Below are 19133 nucleotides of genomic sequence, written 5' to 3'. Positions count from 1 at the left end.
TATAGTTTTAATGTATGTTTTTATAATTTTTCTTCTTCCTGAAATACATCCTTTTTAAGGATTTCTTTACATTAGAATTTGCTTATAGTAAACTCTCTCAGTTTTTATTTGTCTGAAAAGGTATTTATTTCAGTCTCAATCTTCAAAGATACTTTTTCTAGACATATGATCCTTGGGTGAGAATTATTTACTTTCGGCACCTAAAGATATTATTTCCTCCTCCCCCTGCCCTTGTTATTGTTGACAAATCAGTTCTCAGTCTCTGTTGGTGATTAGTTTTTATCTTTGGCTCCTTTTAAGAGCTGCTTTTTATTTTGATGTTCTGCAACTTCATTCTGTATCTAGGTATGGAGTCATCTGATTTCCGGAGTCTGAGGATATGTGTCTTTATTCAATGGTGGGAATGTTTTGCTATTTTTTTTTTTTTTTTTTTTTGTCTTTGAAAAATTTACTCTCCCTCATTCCCCTGTTCTCTTCTGGAACTTTAAGTAGACAAATGTGGGAATTTCTCACATACTTTGTGTCTTTATGTCTTATATGTTTTTCTTTTCTTTGTTTTTCTGCTGCTATTTTGGTAATTTGTTCAAATATTGGTTTTTAATTGACCAGCTCTTTGTTCAGCTTTGTCTAATGACTATTTCATCCATCCATTAAGTTAATTTTGATTATTCTATTTTTCTCTTTTTGGAATCTTCATAATTTTTGACAGCCTTTTTGTACCTTAAATATTTTAATCTCTTCCCTTTTTTCCTTAAACATATTTTATATTCTGAATTTGATAAATAAAATAACCACATTCTTTGTTTGTCAATACTGACTAGCATACATAGGGCTTATTTCCTTGTGTGTTTGATGATTTATGATAAAGAACTTGTGAGGTCCTCATTTAAAGTACATTCTGTTTTCTGCAAGGTGCTTAGTGGAACTATTGAACTAAGTCCACTTTAAACTAAGCCCACATATTAGACCACACATGAGTGTGAATTTGTGGTTAGAAATTTTCAGAGAAGAATCTTTTTCTCCGTTGTTTCCTAGTCCAACTCTAATGCAACCAAGAATGAAACAAGCCAATCTCTTTTTGAAGGATACTTTTATTTCCTGTTCACTCACTAAAGGTTTCATCTTTTGGGAATCTTGACCTTATACAGGAGTTTCCAGCCCAATTTACCAACTTCATCAGGTCTCAGGCTCATCTTTTGTTACCTGAGCACAATCAAAATCCAAGCTGTTAGCCAGTAAGACAGTAGAGGCCTCCAGTGTAAGCCCCAGTTGCAGTGCCTGCTGATCCCATGGAATAATTTCTGGCCTCAGATTTATTCCTTTAATTTGTAGCAAGCTAAGCCATGTTTGAGAAGGAAGGTCTGTATATTAATTTAGCCTTTGTAAGTGTTTTGTACCAGGAAAGAGTTCTCTGAATGGCTAGACAATAAATAGTGTCAGTAAAGGGAATCGCTCAGGTTACCTCTAAAGAAAGCTGACCCCGATACCTCAACCATGCAGGTCTACTAACAACTAAGACCATTGCCGTGAAGGAATTTATAACCATTGTTATCTATGAGGGCCAAATGAACTGTTTTCTATGAAGTGAGCTGGAAGATCTCTTAGAGATTATCCAGTCCAACGTTATCATCTTTAGTGCCCCTTTAACAGTTCAACAAATATATCATGTGCCTACAGTGTGTTGCTTGTGTAGTGAGCACTGGAAAAAAATGGATCAAATTCTGTCCTTACTCCATGGAGATGCTGATCTAGTAAGCGAAGTAGACACCTTTCAGATGGTGTGTAAGTTTAACAATAGAGGTATCCCAACTGTGGAACCATGGGAAAGGCATCTTAATTCATCAGGGAGGAATCAGAAAAATCTTTCTGAAGGAGGAATTTTAAAATTAAAGGACAAGTAATTAGATGTGTAGAGGAGGAAGTAAAAAGACATTCTAGGCAGAGGGAAGAGGGTGGGCAAAGACAAGCAACTGTGAATCAGTCACACGCCACAAGAGTTAAACATAAAAAAGGCAAATGATCTGGATGTAAACTTATATAACATCTAAAATTTGTGAAGGCACAAGTCATATGAAACATGTGGTTGAGTAAATATTAAAAAAGAAAAGATACTTTCTTTGAGATCTTTCTTCATACAATAGGATAGAATTAAATCTGGTTGAACTTCAGTCTTAAGTTCAATGAAAAATGTCTAGTTATATGTAAATTGACTCAAGATTTCTTCACTTTACAAGTGTAAAAAACTAAGTGACATTTTGAATTCATTAGCTAATTTAAGAAGTTTTTATTTTTAAATTCTTCTAAAGTTGAGGGATGCATATCAAAGTATTTAGGAGTGAACTGTTATGCTGTCTGCAACTTACTTTAAATACCACAGCAAGAAATAACTTAGATGAAATAAATATGGTAAAATATTACCAACTGTAAATTCTAGATGATGGATATATAATATTCTGTTTTATTTCTGAAAAAATTTTGTAATAAAATTTTTCTCTCATGTCTATGAAAGAAAGAACAGAAAATGTAAATGCAAATACCCAGTTATAAAACTATTTAAATATTTAAAAACAAAACCCAAAATATTATTGATCCCAGTTTTATTAAGAGCTTTATGGTTGTATTATGTTACGGGTAACTGTAGAATTGAAAAGAATCAAGTTAGATTCTTCAAATTTTAGATTGCTCTGTGTAAGTACCATGGTTTGACAAGTTTCACTAATGAGTTTGTCCTGGCACACACGAAAGATTTCAAAGAATGTAATTAATGGTATGAATTTATAAAGGGAGATTGGTGACTCATTCAGCAATTAATTAGTTTCTTGCTAAATAATGAAAGTATTTATTCACATAGAATGTGAAATGATGATCAAAGAGAAGAAGTTAATTAAGATCACCGCATTATCTGTATGAGGGCATGACTTTCCCAATCTTTTCAACCTTTTGTGAATATTTATATTTATTATTCTGTTTGTCAGAGAGCCATGAGACACATGATTACAACCTACAGAAATATTATTTCGAGGGACTGTTGGTTTTCTGAATTTGGGGGTATGTCTGTGTGTGTATGTGGATGGGGTGGTATCTTTTAGGGAACAAAAAAAGATAACCTTTTAAAGTGTGAGGAAAGTATCAGCAGGTTTTTCTCTACGGCAGTTTAAAAACTACATGGCTATAGAATAAACATCATTCATTGGCTTTTAGACTTCTATGAAGACCTTACTCTGTCATGTGACCAACCCGTGTCAAAAAGTCTCATGTGACATTGCAGCACACATTTTAGAGGGACAACTAGTTGGAAGAACCCAAGAATATGTGTCCAGGTACCATTTATGTAGATTGCATAGTAGATATCTAGTAAGGGATCAGATCCAGGGAAATAAGGATGCATGACTTGTTAAAGACGAAGCAAATGGGTGGGAAGCCATATGGAATGCTGTCAAGACAGAAGAGATTATCTAGGGCAGAACTGATGGAAGAGGTTGATTTATTGCACTCTATTTAAACAAGAAGGAAAACAAACTAAAAGCAGGCAATGGTGGAGAAAAGCAGGTGAAACCGTGTGCCAGAAGCAGGAGCCAGCGTAATGAGTTCCTGAGTTGCCTGCAGTGTGTAAAGCCCAGGCTTTCATTATGAGAGCAAAGTGAGGCTGCTTCCAAGAAAACATTCTCTTCTATGAGAACAGTGTGGGTGACGGTTATTGCTTCAACAGTCCACAAAGCAGATCAAGTATTTGTTTCCCTGTGGTATGATGGACTCTAGCGTGCTAATTTCAGTTTATGCTGAATTCTTTTTTGCAGAAATCAGTGTTTGCTTGAGGTTCTATTATGCTGACTATTCAAAACGGAACAAACATCTTGGCATAATAAACATTAGCTAGAACGAAAATTCTCAGCTGCAATTAGTGTCACTGGTAACTAAAAATTGAGAGAGCTATAGTGAGTAGTACTTGTGATAGCAGAATACTGTCCCCTCTAAGATGTCCAAACCCGAATATCTGGTGTTATGCCTGTGTTTGTTATAGCACATGGCACAGGGGCACTGCAGATGGAATTAAGGTTATGGACCTTAAAGTAGGAGGATTATCTTGGATTCTTTGGGTGAGACTGATGTAATCACAAGGTTCTTAAAAGTAGAAGAGAAGGATGGAAGAGTCAGTCAGGGAGAAAAAGAGTGGAGTAGAGATTAAAAATGTCAGGAGGACCTGACCTCCCTTGCTGACTTTGAAAATGGAGGAAGGAGGCCATGAGCAAAAGAATGCAGGTGTCTTCCAAAAGTTGGGGGCAGCCCTCAGCTGACAGCCAGGAAGGAAATGGGAGCCTCAGTCTTATCACAGCAAGGAACTGAATTCTGCCAACAACTGGAATGAGTAAAGAAATGGATTTCCCCCTAGAGTCTCAGAGAGCATCACAGCCCCGGCCAGACCTTAATTCAGCCTTGTGCGTCCATAAGCCGAAATCCGGCTGAGCTCGTTGGACTTCTGACCTACAGAAATAGTGAGGTAATAAATTTGGGATATTTGAAGCCACTACGTTTGTGCTAATTTGTTAACGGTAGCAATGGAAAATGAATACAATACCTGCTAAAAGTAGTCTCTTTGGGGGAAGCTGGAACATGATATGACTGATAGGGTCTCTTCTTGGAAGTTTCTTACTCAGCTAATGGAGGGGAGTCCTGGAAAACACAGAGTGACCAATGCATGAAGCAAAACAGACAAGATGCCCCACCCTCATGGTCCTTAAATCCTGTGGTTTGAGAAAACAGTAATAGAATAACACAATAATAGAAGGTGATGAGAGCTCAGGTGAAAAACATAGCAGGAAAGGGGTGGGTGGGTGAGGGATAAGCCAGGGGAGGGAGCAGATCGTGTAGGGTCTCAGGCACTGCAAAGACTTGGCTTTTGCTCAGAGTGAGTTGGGAAGCTTTTGGAGGATTTTGGGCTATTGTGTGAAGAATAAAAAAGAATGAAACTTTGCCATTTGTAGCAACGTGGGTGGACTTGGAAGGCATTATGCTAAGTGAAATACGTCAGGCGAAGACAAATACTATATGATATCACTTACATGTGGAATCTAAAAAATACAACAAACTAGTGAATATAACAAAAAAGAAGCAGACTCACAGACATAGAGAACAAACCAGTGGTTACCGGTGGGGAGAGAGGGACAACCAAGGGGTGGGGTGGTGGGAGGGACAAACTATTGGCTGTAAGATGGGTGCAGGGATGTATTGTACAACACAGGGAATTAAAGCCAATATTTTGTAATAACTGTAAATAGGAAGTAACCTTTAAAAATTGCATGAAAATTAAAAAATTTTAAAAAGGCTAAATTTGAAGAAAAAGAAGAGTAAACAAGAGGAGAGCAAGATTGGAATCAGGAAGACCAGCTGGAGGCCATTGCAGCAATTCAGGCTGGAAGTGTGGTAGCTTGGACCAGGCGTGTGGTGGTGGAGATCATGAGAAGTGACAGGGTTCTGGATTCATCTTGAGGAGAGTAGACTTTATGAGAATTTTGTTTGAGATGAGTGTTAGAGTCAAGGAAATTACTAATTGTCAGCAGAAAGGCAAGCCAAAAGCTTGGAGTTTACCTGTGAAGCTCAATTTATTTCATGTGTCATACCTGTTAACAGGAATTTTTAAAAATTTAGGGTAAAAAAATGTAGCTACAACTATGATAAAAGAATTTTACTAACAGAAGTTGTTCTCAGTGAGTTCCAATGTTTCTTACATATTAATTGCTATAACTCATATGTAATGGAATCACTAAAATACTTTTAATTTATGCAAATCAAGTGTTCCTATTCATGGGCCTTTGATGTGGCTAGTTGGATAAATTCTGGGATGTTTGCATCATATCTACCCCATTCTAGTTTCCAAAACTACCAATTTGTTTTACGTTTTGTTATAGGCAGTGACATGAAATTATGTATTTTTAATGCATTAACTTTCTGGTTCCAACTGCATTTTTGTTTATTTGCTTTTTAATTTTTTTCCTTACCAGAAGGAAATTGTTTCCCAGAATGGGATGGACTCATTTGTTGGCCTAGAGGAACAGTGGGCAAAATATCGGCTGTCCCATGCCCTCCTTATATTTATGACTTCAATCATAAAGGTATTGAACTTTTCTGAAATGATTCATTTGGAATAGAAATTTACTTTATTTTTAAAATAATGGACTGTGTGAGAATGGAGCAATCTCAGTGTTTTTCTTCTTATCTTTACAGGAGTTGCTTTCCGACACTGTAACCCGAATGGAACATGGGATTTTATGCACAGTTTAAATAAAACATGGGCTAATTATTCAGACTGCCTTCGCTTTCTGCAGCCAGATATCAGCATAGGAAAGGTAATGATATTTTTGTATTTGTGAACCCCTACGGGAAAACAAAATAAGTTTTTATGCAATTCTTGATTGTCAGCCATTATATATATAAAACCCCTTTGACACAAAGATCATAAAAGATAAAAACAAAGATGGAATCTTTTCAGATACCTGGTTAAGAAAAGGTCTAGGACCTGAAACATCCTGATATTTTCTTTAGTTTAGAATTACCTGGCTGAGATATATGCATATCTACTTATAAATATGTGTCTATTACATTATATTTACATTATATGATATGATGCTATATTATATTATGTATAAAAATCAAACTAGGTAGTCAGCAGCATGATTCATCATTTTTTCTTGGTTACCTATTAATGGCCAAACTTATCTCACTCTATATTCCTGGAGGAGCTTTGTGTTTTAGAGATGTCTTTCCCATCTCATAAGATTTGCCAGGAGGTGATTTCATTAGTATATGAAAGTTTAGAGTTGTGGAATTAACGAAGAGCAAGGGGTGTCCTATAGGTGTCCTCACACAAAACCTTAATCTTATACATGTAAGTCAACTCAGAACCAGAGATTAAGTGTTGGTCAAAGTGACTCAGCTCGATTGTGGCACAGTCCAAAGCAAAGCCCTGATCTCCAAATTCTTTATCAGTGCTGTTCCAGTGTGGTAAGCATATATAAACTTCAAAAACTTCTAGACTGTTACTTTTAAGTTATATGTGGTGGTTTAAAAGTCATGCTAATTTTGTATCATGCAAACCTCATGAGTAAAATGCATGATGTTTCTAGGAGTAAACATGATAAATTAATGTATAAATGATTTTGAGAACAGTCATAATATAAACTCTGCCAGCATTAGACATTTTTCTTAATGTTTGGTGATATTTTTTGGTAGGAGGAGGGAGAACAGTGGTAGGAGAAGTGGTGAGTTAGAGATTTCTTTGTTTGGTTTTGCATTAATAGTCCGAACTTTCTTTCTTAACATTTTTTTCTGATGCAGAGCACTACCACCTTAATGACTTTTTAGTAAGTTACTGAAAGACCTCAGTTTTGTATTTCATTGTTGACATGCTTCTTGGATAAAACTAGTCAATGTGAGGGGATTATTATGTATTCTTTAATGGGACTAAAGCCAACAATGAGTTAATATAAAATACTTCAAAATAATTTCAGTTTCATTGACATTAATAAACATTCCCAATATTTCGTGTTCTCTCTTACGAATTTGTGCACTAAATGATGACAAATGCAAGCCTTTCAGAGGTTTTAGATGACCATTAATTTAAATCATGGTTTTATTGTACTGAACTCTAATTTTATAACCATTCTTTTCGATTATTATGTATTCCGAGAATCAGAATAGCTAAGGATGGTAAAAATACCCAAGGTGTGGACTATTTTATATAAACGTGGTTTAAAAGTTAACTGAAAAATCTGGTTCATTTTGTTAGCGTAAGTAATTTTATCTCCTTAATTAAAAACATAAAGACTGTTTTCTATTGTTTACAACCCTTAAGCAGTAATTTGAGAAAACTGAGGAAAAGTAAATATCCTCTAATAAGAAAACTGGGTATCTCCTGATGTTTTGATAGACTGTAGGGAAAAATGATACTACTTATTTATGAGATATTAATTATTAATTTTTTTGTATAAGGAAACAAAAGGTAAAAGTTAAAAAGTGTGCATTTAGGATAAATTCCACATCTTCATAGGGGAAATAAGACTAAGACCTTTAGAACATTTATTGTTTCGCTCTTTAAATGATTTCCGTATCATTGACTTGACAAAATGAGATAATTACTATTTTTTATTAATAGTAAGGGGAAGGAACTCTTATGTTAGGCTGTGAGGTTGTTAAATTCTTTAAAGTATGATATTTAAAACAGTAGCGTACTGTGGAAATTACCATCTATCTCATGTCTAAAGGCTATATGAACTTTTGGACAGCAATTTAACAATACATATTAAGAAACTTCAAAGGGAATCCTATCCCTTGATCTTACAATTTTACTTCTAATATTCACGCATAAAGATTTGAAGTGGGAGGAACTGAATGGAAAAAAAATGTTCATTAAACCATTAATTATTATAGTGAATATTCTGAAGAGTTTAAATTTCCAATGAAGAACTGGCTAAATAAACTCAAATATATATTTTGTGTAGACTGTGGTCTTGGGAAGTTCTTTTGTTATACAGTCATCTGGAAAAAAAATGAGGTAATAAACTTGTATATAAATTGGGGATGCAAATGCTCAAAACAATAAGAAATTATACATAGAAATAAATAAAAACAAATACTCAAAATACAGTGGTTCTTTTTGGCTGGTGGGAATTAGGGAGTGTTTTTCCTTTTCTCTTTTGTATTTTACACATTTATCCAAATATTTTCTATAAAAAAGTTTAACATTTTATTAACAGAAAAAAATGTAATAAATATTTTTTAAAAAAGGAACAAGAGACAAAGTCTTCTGCTTCTAATCAGGATGTAGGAAGTTGCAACAATAAGGATGAGCTAAGTAAGATGCAAAATTAGTAATTTGTAAAAATCTGTCAGTGAGCTGAGGATGCCAGAAATCTAAATGAACCTAATTCCAAACATGGGAAAGCCCTTCTTATGAGAAAAGAGACCCATGGCTGCATTCATCTCTGGCTCTGCACCAGAAGAGGAGCAACCAGGCTATATATAGAAGAGGATAAAAAGAAAAGTGCCAGACTTTTAAAACAGTTTTCCACAGATATGGGCTGGAATAAGGGCTTAGAATTCCAAGGAATGAACCACAGTCACAGTGCTGTCACCCATCAGCCGATTCTCTCCCGTGGGGCCTTCACTGAGTGTCAGGAGGCAGTGTGCCAAAGGCTGCGGGCAGTGCAGGTGGGCTGAGAGGTTTCCCGAGATGTGCCTGGGGCCTCTTAGAGTGAGAGGTAGCTGTTAGCTGAAGGCATGGGACAGAACAGAGGCGCTGGGGGACGTCTCTTGGGGGACCTGGGGCCCTCACTAAGTGCATGACCACGGCAGCTCAGAGGCCAGGGAAGGGCAGGAAAGCTGAGAGAAACTCCCAACATGACAAATCTCATTGCGTAAAAGGCAGCAGCCTGACAAAATAGAGCTGAGAAAAATCTTTCCCAGGCATATGAGGTCTTCATCTAAAGCAAGGCACTGGCTAGCTGAGAACCAGAGCAGAGCAGCAGAGGGGAGTGACATCTTCTGAGATGCAGAAAGCCCAGGGCAGAGCTGAAGAGCAAAGTGAGATCCTCAGCAGCTCCAAAGCTGATGGATGGGTCTAAAAGCAGAAGTAGTCCTTTTGTGGCTTGAGAAACTGTAGATGGACTAAAACCCACATAATGGCCACTAGAGGCTGCTGGTGCTCAGTTCCCAAGGTCCGCTGAAAGAAAAGTCTTGATTCTGCTCTCAAAACCTAAAACCAGGATAAGAGGAATCATAAAAACAAAAACAATATTAAAAAAACTATAGCAAACCCAACCCCAGTTTAACAACAAGATGATCCAGCCTCCCCACCCAAGAAGCCTAACAGAGGTAGAGGCCTGCCCTTTTCAGGCTGTTAGTATTATATACTTCAGTCCCTACTGTCCTTTCACTTACAATGTCTGTAGTGTAATAAAAAATTGCAAGATAGAGACCCAGAACCTAGAGTAAAAAGAAAAGCAGAAAAAAAGGTGGTCCAGATATTGGAAATTGCAAATGAGGACTTGCTAATAACTATTATACATATGTTAGATGCTTTAGTGAAAAGGTGCATAAAACAGATGGGAAAATCAGCAGAGAAAGATAAACCTAAAAAAAATAATTAAATGGAAATTCTAGAATTGAAATGTTCAATTCAGGAATGAAGAATTCATTTGATATGAAGTTAGATGTAAAGAGAGAGAAAGAATGGGGCAAAATAAATATCTGAGAAGACAGAGGCCAATTTTCTAAAATGGATGAAATAAATCAATCCACAGGTCCCAGATATTCAGCAAACCCTAGGCAGGATAAATAAAGAGAAAATCACACTTAGACACATCATAGTTAAACTGCTGTAAATCAAGGTGAATAGAAAACCTCAAAAGCAGTGAGAGAAAAGTGTCCCATTATATTCAGGGGAACAACGAAAGAGATGCTTGACTTTTAGTAATGAACTGTGGAGGCCAGAATGCAATGGAATGGCATCTTTCAAATGATAATATGCATTAAGATAAAGGCAAAATAATGATATATTTTGGACAAAAATCTGAGAGAATTTATCAGACTTTTGGTATAGGAAATTCTCAAAAAATTATCTAGGTGTAAGAGAAATATACCAGATGGAAGCATAAATTGGCAGAAAAGAATGAGGGGTACCAGAATAGGTGTATATGTGGATAAAAAGACAGACTCTAAAGTTATAAAGAGAACTAGATACCTATCCTTACTTCTTGCTATGCTTTTATCTATCTTTTTATCTATATCTGTAATCTAATTCTTTAAAAGTCTATTGACTGCTTAAAAACATAATAGCTGCTTATTAGGTTTTATGAATTGTGTAGAACAAAATCTAAAAACGGATAAAGGCTGGGGGAGCAAAATTGAGTACACAACTAAAGTTCTTACATAGTGAAGTAGCTCATTATTATTTAAATGTAGTCTGTGATAAGTTCAAGATACAGAATCAAGTTTCTATAGTAACTACTAAAAAATAACACAAGTGAGATACTAAGAAATGCTTGATTGACTTTCCCCATCCCTACCCCCCAATGAAAGGTAAGGAAGTAGGTATAGAGGAGCAAGGAACAAATAGGACATACAGAATGCAAATAACTGTATGTTAGATTTAAACTCAGCCAGAGCAAGAATAGTATTCAAGGTAGATAAACTAAACACTTCACTGAAAAGGCAGAAGTTGTCAGGATGGATAATAAAAGTATGACTCAGTTGTATGCTGTCTTTGAGAAATGTACTCTAAATATAAAGATACAGATCAATGTGAAGATAACAGTTATGTTGAAATTAAAGGGTGGAAAAAGGTACATGCTGTGCATTCTCTAAGCAGAAAGTTGGTGCGGCTAAGTAGACATCAAGACAAAGGGTATTACCAAGATGAAGGGACATTACAAAGTTTTTAAAGACTCAGTTACCAAGAGGGAATAATCCTAAATATACATGCATTTAGGAGTTACAAATTACATTAAGCAAAAATTGTCAGAGCTAAAGGAGGAAATAACCAAATCCCAGGATGTTGAAACTTTTAAAAATGCCATTCTCTTGGTAATTGATAGAACAATTGGACAAAAACATCTGTAAAATATCTTTCAAACAATTTCATTAAATTGACATTTATGGAATACTATACACAACAACTGCAAAATTCACATTCTTTTAAAGTAGTCAACAAAATTTTTCAAGATAGAACATATGCTGGGCTGTAAAACAATTTTCACTAAATCTCAAGATTAAAATATACGGAGTATATTCTCTGATCACAAAAGAATTAATTGAAAATCAACTAAAATAAAATATATAGACAATTCATAAATAGTTGGAAATTATGTGACCAATGGCAAAAGTTTGAAATGAATAAATACGAAAGCTCAATATTTATCAAAAATTGTGGGAAACAGCAAAAACAAAGCATAGAGGAAGATTTATAGCTTTCAATGCTTAATTAGAAAAGAAGAAAGGTGAAAATTCGATGATCAAGTCTTCCACGTTAAGCTGTATAATGTAATACCTAGAGCAACCACTGAAAGCACTGTACAAAAATATGTATCAAAATGAATTCTACAAAATCCTCAACCCACAAATGGCAGGAAAAGTAAAACAGAGAAATGAAAAATATAACAACAGAAAATAAAAAAATAAAATGATGGACTTACCCTTAACATATCAATATTATATTAAAAACAAATGGTCAAAATATACTTATTAACAGAGACTAAAAGAGTCTATGAAAAACACGACCCAACTGTATGTTATCTACCAAGTTTGAAACTCATTTCAAATACGATGATATACACAGGTTACATACATACCATGCAGTACTATTCAGCAATAAAAGAGAGCAAACCTGATGTGTTCAGCAGCTTGAATGGATCTTGAGGACATTACTCTGAGTGAAAAAAGCCAGCCTGGAAGGTCATATACTGTATGATTCCATTTCTGTAACATCTATGAAATGACAGAATTATCAAAGTAGAAAACAGATTAACAGTTGGCAGATGATAGGGATAGTGGGGAGGAACAGGGTAGGTATGACTGTAAAGGAACAGCACAAGGAAGATCTCTGTGGTGATGCAATAATTCTGTATCTTGATTGCAGAGATAGTTACAAAAATTTACGTATATGATAAAATGATATAGAACTGTAAACACACGAACTAGACCAATACCAAATTCCTGGTTTGATATTTTAGTATAATTATGTAAGATACAAGCATTGGAGGATACTGGGTGAAGGGTACATGGGACCTTTCTTACTATCTTTTCCACCTCTTTTTAATCTATAATAATTTTAAAATAGAAAAATGAAAAGGAATGAACCGTTGACTCATGCAACAATATCAGTGAATATCAAAACAATATGTTGACAAAAGAGTGTATACTGTACAATTCTAAGTCTGAGAACGGTCGAGAAGTATATGAAGTACATGAACAGATAAAGCCAGTTGTGGTGATAGAAATTGGAACAGTAGTATCCACCTGGGGGTGGATAGTGGGTGGATTTTTGACTAGCAAGTGGCACAATTAACTCGGGTTTGTCAAAACCCATCAAGCTGCTCATTTAAAATCTGTACATTTTGTTTCATGTAAGCCACGGCTCAGTAAAAAAGCTAAAGAAAACTAGAAATAATATTCCAAAATTGACATGTTCTTTTTACCAGTTTTCTCTTAAAATTATCCTGTAACATGTGTTTTATTTACTCCAAATATCACATGTCAGATATACACTTCCAATTAATTAAAATGAACATTGAAAAATACATGGAGTAAATATTGCAACACTTAACTTGGCCTCACTTAAGCAATAAGAAATGCTAGATATTTTCATTCCACCTTTAACCCTGACTTGAATTTAGGGAGTAAAAGGAAGGCCAGAAAATAATCTATCTTATATGAATGTGGTAACACATTGCCTAAGAAGTAAAAGTACGATTTTTAAGTTTATCTACATCAAAATATTTGTTCAGACCTGCTTTTCTGATTAAATCTGTGTTTCTTCAGCAAGAATTCTTTGAGCGCCTCTATGTCATGTACACTACTGGATACTCTGTCTCCTTTGGGTCCCTGGCCGTGGCTATTCTCATCATTGGTTACTTCAGGTGAGTGACTCCTAATCACTTTCTCTGTGAAGGGGCAGCTCTGTTTCCTACCCATCAAGGCACAGATGTCTCACAATCTGTGCCTCCAAATATTTTCCCAAACACAAGTGTTTGAATTCAACCTAGTGTCATATTATTTGACTTTGACAATTTATTTTTCATGAGAAATTCAGTTTTTTGGTTGCTTGTTTGTTTAAAAAGTTAAAGCATCAAAGCAGTATGAGATAATTTAGCCAACAGATCTACCCTATAGTATATTCTGTTTGCAGAGGAATGCTGAGGATAGTCACGTGAGTTACAGAAATTCTCACTCATGAAGTAAAGACTTATTTCACTTTTCCCAAATGATTTTGGTGCCACTGGACATAAATTTATTTTACATAATCTCTAATTTATTTGATGTTGTATATAATGAAATAGTATTTATTGATTTTGCTGCAATTTATTTTGTTATCCACTTAAACTTTTGTCCAATTCATTTCACCTTAATTTAATCAAGACAGAATTTCAGACATCACTATGGAGATAAAACAGTGAACAATGTATATAGAATGATACTTGCAGCTGGCCTGTGACTCAAATAGCGGAGAAAACAGTTTATAGTTTGAAAAGTGCTATGATCCAGGTGAGGAGAGGGGAGGGATATGAGGGAAGACCTCCCAGATGAAGTGAAACGACAAGTGATACATGAGTATAAATAATAGTTAACCGAAAGAGGAGACTGGGGAGAGAGTTTAAACCTAAGCTTAGATCAAGAAAAAGCATGGAATATTTGAGAATTCAGAATTTTGGTGTAGGCAAGTGATGGGCTTTTGAGGCTAGAGGGGTAAGCAGGGTTGAGAATGTATTGAGACCTGTAGGTTATGTGGAGTCTGGACTTCACCCTGGGAGCCAATGAGAAACCACAAAGGATTTTAAGTGGAGGAGTGACAGGTAACATGACTTGTATTGCAAGGTGGAGCATGAGCTACTGGAATGCAAAATAGGAAGCCCGTTTGGAAGATGCTGGTAGAGTCATCAGGACAAGAAGATGGTGGCCTGGCCTGGGCCAGTGGCCTTGGGGATGGAATAAAAATGGGCAGCTTTGAGCTATATTAATTAAGACTGTACCATTTAAAATTTTAGTGCTAAATTATGTGTGAGAAAAGGAGTGAGGTTAGATGATACATTAGAAAACTGAAATGGAGGATTTAGAAATTAACAGACACTACAACTAAAAAAGCCTTTTAAGTTTTGGTTCCTATTATCTTATAGTCCTCTCTTCCTTGAAACCGCTCCTGCCTATTTCCTGGTTTGTTTTTCTCCTTTGATTTATTGCTATCCAATGTATTATCTCATGTTTTACTTATTTATCTTTTTATTTTTTGTCTCTCCCTCTACAGTGTAAAGCCACACGAGAGTAGGTGTTTATTTTTTTCTGTTTGCTCACTGCTGCACTCTCAGTAGCTACAGTGTACTTGATATATCCTGGTCCTCAATAATGTTGTTGAATTAATAAGTAAATGACTAGTTCTAATATTCCAACCACTTCTTCTAACATAATTACCCATATAGTAGTGGTCTAGTGATTTAGTTTATATTTCCAAAGTTTTTTGCTTTATTGATTTACTAGTCCCATTATTCAACAAGCATTTTTCTCTACCTTGTGATAGACCCTTCTTTGTATTGGCAGAGGCCAAGTTAAGATACGCTGCAGACCAGGAAAGTAGTATGTACACCACTGAGAGAAAATGACATGTTAAATGATTGTTAGTATTGTAATGCAGTTTTCTAAAAAAGGGAATACCAAGGAGCTAGCCCCAAAACTGACAAGGTAAGGGAGAGAGATTTCCTATAACAGCTGATATTGGAGCTGGTTTGAATGATCAGAAGGAATCCAGCATATTCCAAATGGGAACAGAATATGCAGAGATCAGAGGCATGACAGAGCAGAGTGCTCTCAGGGAATATAGAAGGGTCCCGTGTGAACCCAGCATTAGATGTGTAGAGAGGAGCGGCCATATGGGAACGGGCCAGGGGTAGAAACTTGAATTTGTGGCACTAGGTTCTGCAGACCCTTGTCAAGGGCTTTGAATTTTGTCTTATAAACTAGTGTACAGGGAGCCAAAGAAGTTTTTAAGTACAAGGGTAACACAATCACATTTGTGGTGTTATAGAGGGGTTCCTCAAAATAGCCTTGTGAAGTTGGCTTGGCTGGTGTCATCTCATTTGAGAGACAAGAAACTGAAGCTCAGTGTCCAAAGTCACAAGGTGGTCCAGCTGGAAACAGAACCTTCATCTTCTGCCTACTATCCAGAGCTCCTTCCATTACACTGAGCTTAGCTGTGGTTGTTCAGAATAATAGACAAATATCTATGAGAATAAAAACTACACGAAATTTCAGGAGGATACAAATGATGAAGTAATAATTCTTCAGTTTACGTAACAGTTTATCAAAGTATTTAACAGTGGATACAATTACTTTCTACCCAGTTGCTGTACTATTTTGCTGTACAGCAAAATGATACAAAAATTTTAGAAACTCTTCAGTTGCACAGAACAAAATATTCCTTTATTGTAGTAAGTAGTGTTGACTCTCTTAAAAATCAAAACTTATTTATATACTATGATGAAACTCTTCACAGTAAATAATTACTATGTGCACTTGATGAGTTATCTGAACAAATACTGCTCACCTCTGAAGACATTCCCAGTGAAGACTTAATCAGTGGGTGGACCGTCGGGGCAGAGTGGGCATGAATACATGTCCCTAACATGTTAACAAGGCAACACTTTCAAAATGTCTAAATTTATCTCATTCTCATTTAATCTTTCCCTCATATAGTATGAAATATAAAAATATATTTTTGGATTAAAACATTTCTTACTCCCTTACAGTTGAGTGCTTTGTCTTTTCTGGAAGAGTAGTATTAGTGTGTTCGTTGTACAGGAAGGCTGTGCTTTCTCTCAGTCAAGCAATGGTAGAGCTGAGTCTTTTGATCAGATTATGCATCCCATTTTTTAAAAATCAAACTTAAAAAAAACCTTTTTTGGAGTTAGTTTTCTGTCCTAGTTGGTGGTGTTATATCTATTTCCTGAGTATGTTACTGACTTAACTTGTGTCTAAGATCCTTTTTATAGTTCCAAAGCTTTTTATGTTAAAGGAAGCTTGTTTTCTCTCTAATATTCCTAGGAAATGAAACTGTATAATGCTATCAAAATATCTTAGTTCTTATAGTGAATGTATTAAAAGTGTGAACATTTCAGTTTTTAATAAGTTTTATTCCCATCCAAGGTAGTTCTCCATTAATTATTACTCTAATGTATAGTATAATATAATGCTATAGGGTAATATAGTATAATATGTAACACTGTAAAATATGGATAAACGTGATAGCAGATCAGGATAAATTTGAAATTAATTCTCAAAAAGTTACATTTTAATTTTTGACCCTAATTGTTTCTGTTGGAAATATATAATAGCGAGCTTCTGTCTTTGTTCAGGTTTACTGTATTTCTTCTTTTGGGGGATGAATTTGGGCTCATTTGTGTACTGTATTCCTCCGTTTCTAAATTTATTCAAATCTAAATACTGAATTTTTTCTCTCTATAGACGATTGCATTGTACGAGGAACTATATCCACATGCACTTATTTGTGTCTTTCATGCTGAGAGCTGCGAGCATCTTTGTCAAGGACAGAGTGGTCCATGCTCACATAGGAGTAAAGGAACTGCAGTCCCTGATGATGCAAGATGACCTACGAAGTTCCATAGAAGTGCCTTCTGTGGACAAATCACAATATGTGAGTGTTTTCACCATGAGTTCCTGTCATGGCTCACCACTTTCAAAAGTAAAAAGCCTACCTACAAAACCGGAAGCTTGGGGTTGAAAACCCTATGGCATTTAGTTCCTTTAATGTAGAGTCAAAGACTTGTTCCCATAAAAGATTCCATTGTACTTGATTCTGCTCCTAAAATGTCATGGTATTATTTAGTTAAGTAGAATCACCCAATAAGCTCAGTTAGTTAGAAGGATTATCACCATTGAAGCAATATATCTAGAAATTAGGTAGAGTAGATTGATCGTCTTGATGGTGTGAATTAATGCCATCGGTATCTGTGCCCTTTGCCCTGTAACTTTGTCGTCCCTGCTGATTCTGATTCTGGATTGGCTTTGTGACTTGTTTTACCTGATAGAATGAAGTGGGTGTGGTGGTGTGCCAGTTGAGAGTAGACCTTTATGAGTGAGCCTAGCCAAGATTAGCTAAGCATCACCCAGAGCAGCAGAATCACCTAGCCAATCCATAGATTCTTAAGACTTACCAAGCATTTATTGCTTTAAGCCATTAACTTTTGGTGCATATAAAAGACCAGAATAAAATAAATTCATGGTAGGGTGATAGATAATATTTCTTCTTTATTCTTTTCTGTACTTTCCTCATTTTCTCTAATGATCAAGAATTATTTTTATAAACAGGAAAAATTAAGGAGAAGTGAATTCTTGTAACTTCTAAAGGAAAAAAATTCTCATTTTAAAAGTAGAATGAAGACAGCAGTTTTAGAAATGCTGTGTTAAAATAACTTTGTTCTGGTCTCTTTCAAAAGTCTTGGCCTTTTTATGTACAAGTGACATTAGACTATAAAAAAGAAATGGAAGAACTTCTTTTCAGTGGTCTAATGTTGGCATCCAGTACAATTAGGAATTCTAATATAGTGCAATGTTGGTTTATTTGTAACAGATTGGGTGCAAGATTGCTGTTGTGATGTTTATTTACTTCTTGGCTACAAACTACTATTGGATCTTGGTGGAAGGTCTCTATCTGCATAGTTTAATCTTTGTGGAGTTCTTTTCGGACACCAAGTACCTGTGGGGCTTCACCTTGATAGGCTGGGGTAAGGCTTTTCTGTCTTCGTTTCTTTTCAACTGGATTATAGATTTTAGGGCTTTCTGTCTTGCCTATCATTAGCATTCTTTCAGCCATTTTCTTGAAATAACCCCCTCCTAACCCTATCTTTAGCTTTCCTTTCTTTTTCATTGTTCATTGGGGACATTATTAAAATTAAATCTGTAATCCTCCCAGTGGTAAACAGACTTTTCACATTTAACTTAACGGTTAGTGTTCTTAGGCCAGATTTTTGAGAGGATTCTTTGGGGGAAATACTGTGTTAACCACACACATTTAGAACTGCTGTGCTCATGTCATTTCAGTGTCCTGATTTAACAATGATTACATTCTAAAAATTTTGAGTTTTGAATTTCTAAGCTATAACCACACATCTTTGATTTGTAATTCTAGGTCATATGATGAAAATGCCAGAGAGAAATTTATAGGACCATCTTGACTGGATTAACAATACAAATTACAAACAATTATGAGATTTACCATGTCTTTTGGAAGGAAATAATCCACATTACTTTTGGCATAAGTGATTTAAAAAAAAGGATATTTAGCTCACATTCCAAAAATGCCTTGTCAGTACTAGAGGGATTACTGAAGGAAGCACTAACTCAACATGATATGGAGA

The 19133-nt window shown here is 35.5% G+C and overlaps 1 protein-coding gene across 1 annotated transcript in view; it reads left to right on the top strand.

The window, feature by feature from the left end:
• The window catches only part of PTH2R (parathyroid hormone 2 receptor), a 79494-nt gene that overhangs the window by 27712 nt on the left and 32649 nt on the right, over positions 1-19133 (top strand). The window contains exons 3-7 of the mRNA XM_006182117.3: positions 6000-6110; positions 6223-6344; positions 13531-13628; positions 17221-17410; positions 18347-18500. Of these exons, the coding sequence (XP_006182179.1) occupies positions 6000-6110; positions 6223-6344; positions 13531-13628; positions 17221-17410; positions 18347-18500 (675 nt within the window). The remainder of the gene's footprint in view (positions 1-5999; positions 6111-6222; positions 6345-13530; positions 13629-17220; positions 17411-18346; positions 18501-19133) is intronic.

This window comes from Camelus ferus, chromosome 5 (assembly GCF_009834535.1).
Source record: "Camelus ferus isolate YT-003-E chromosome 5, BCGSAC_Cfer_1.0, whole genome shotgun sequence".
Taxonomy (NCBI): domain Eukaryota; kingdom Metazoa; phylum Chordata; class Mammalia; order Artiodactyla; family Camelidae; genus Camelus; species Camelus ferus.
Note: the sequence above shows the minus strand (reverse complement) of the source record. Positions and strands in the feature narration are given on the sequence as shown.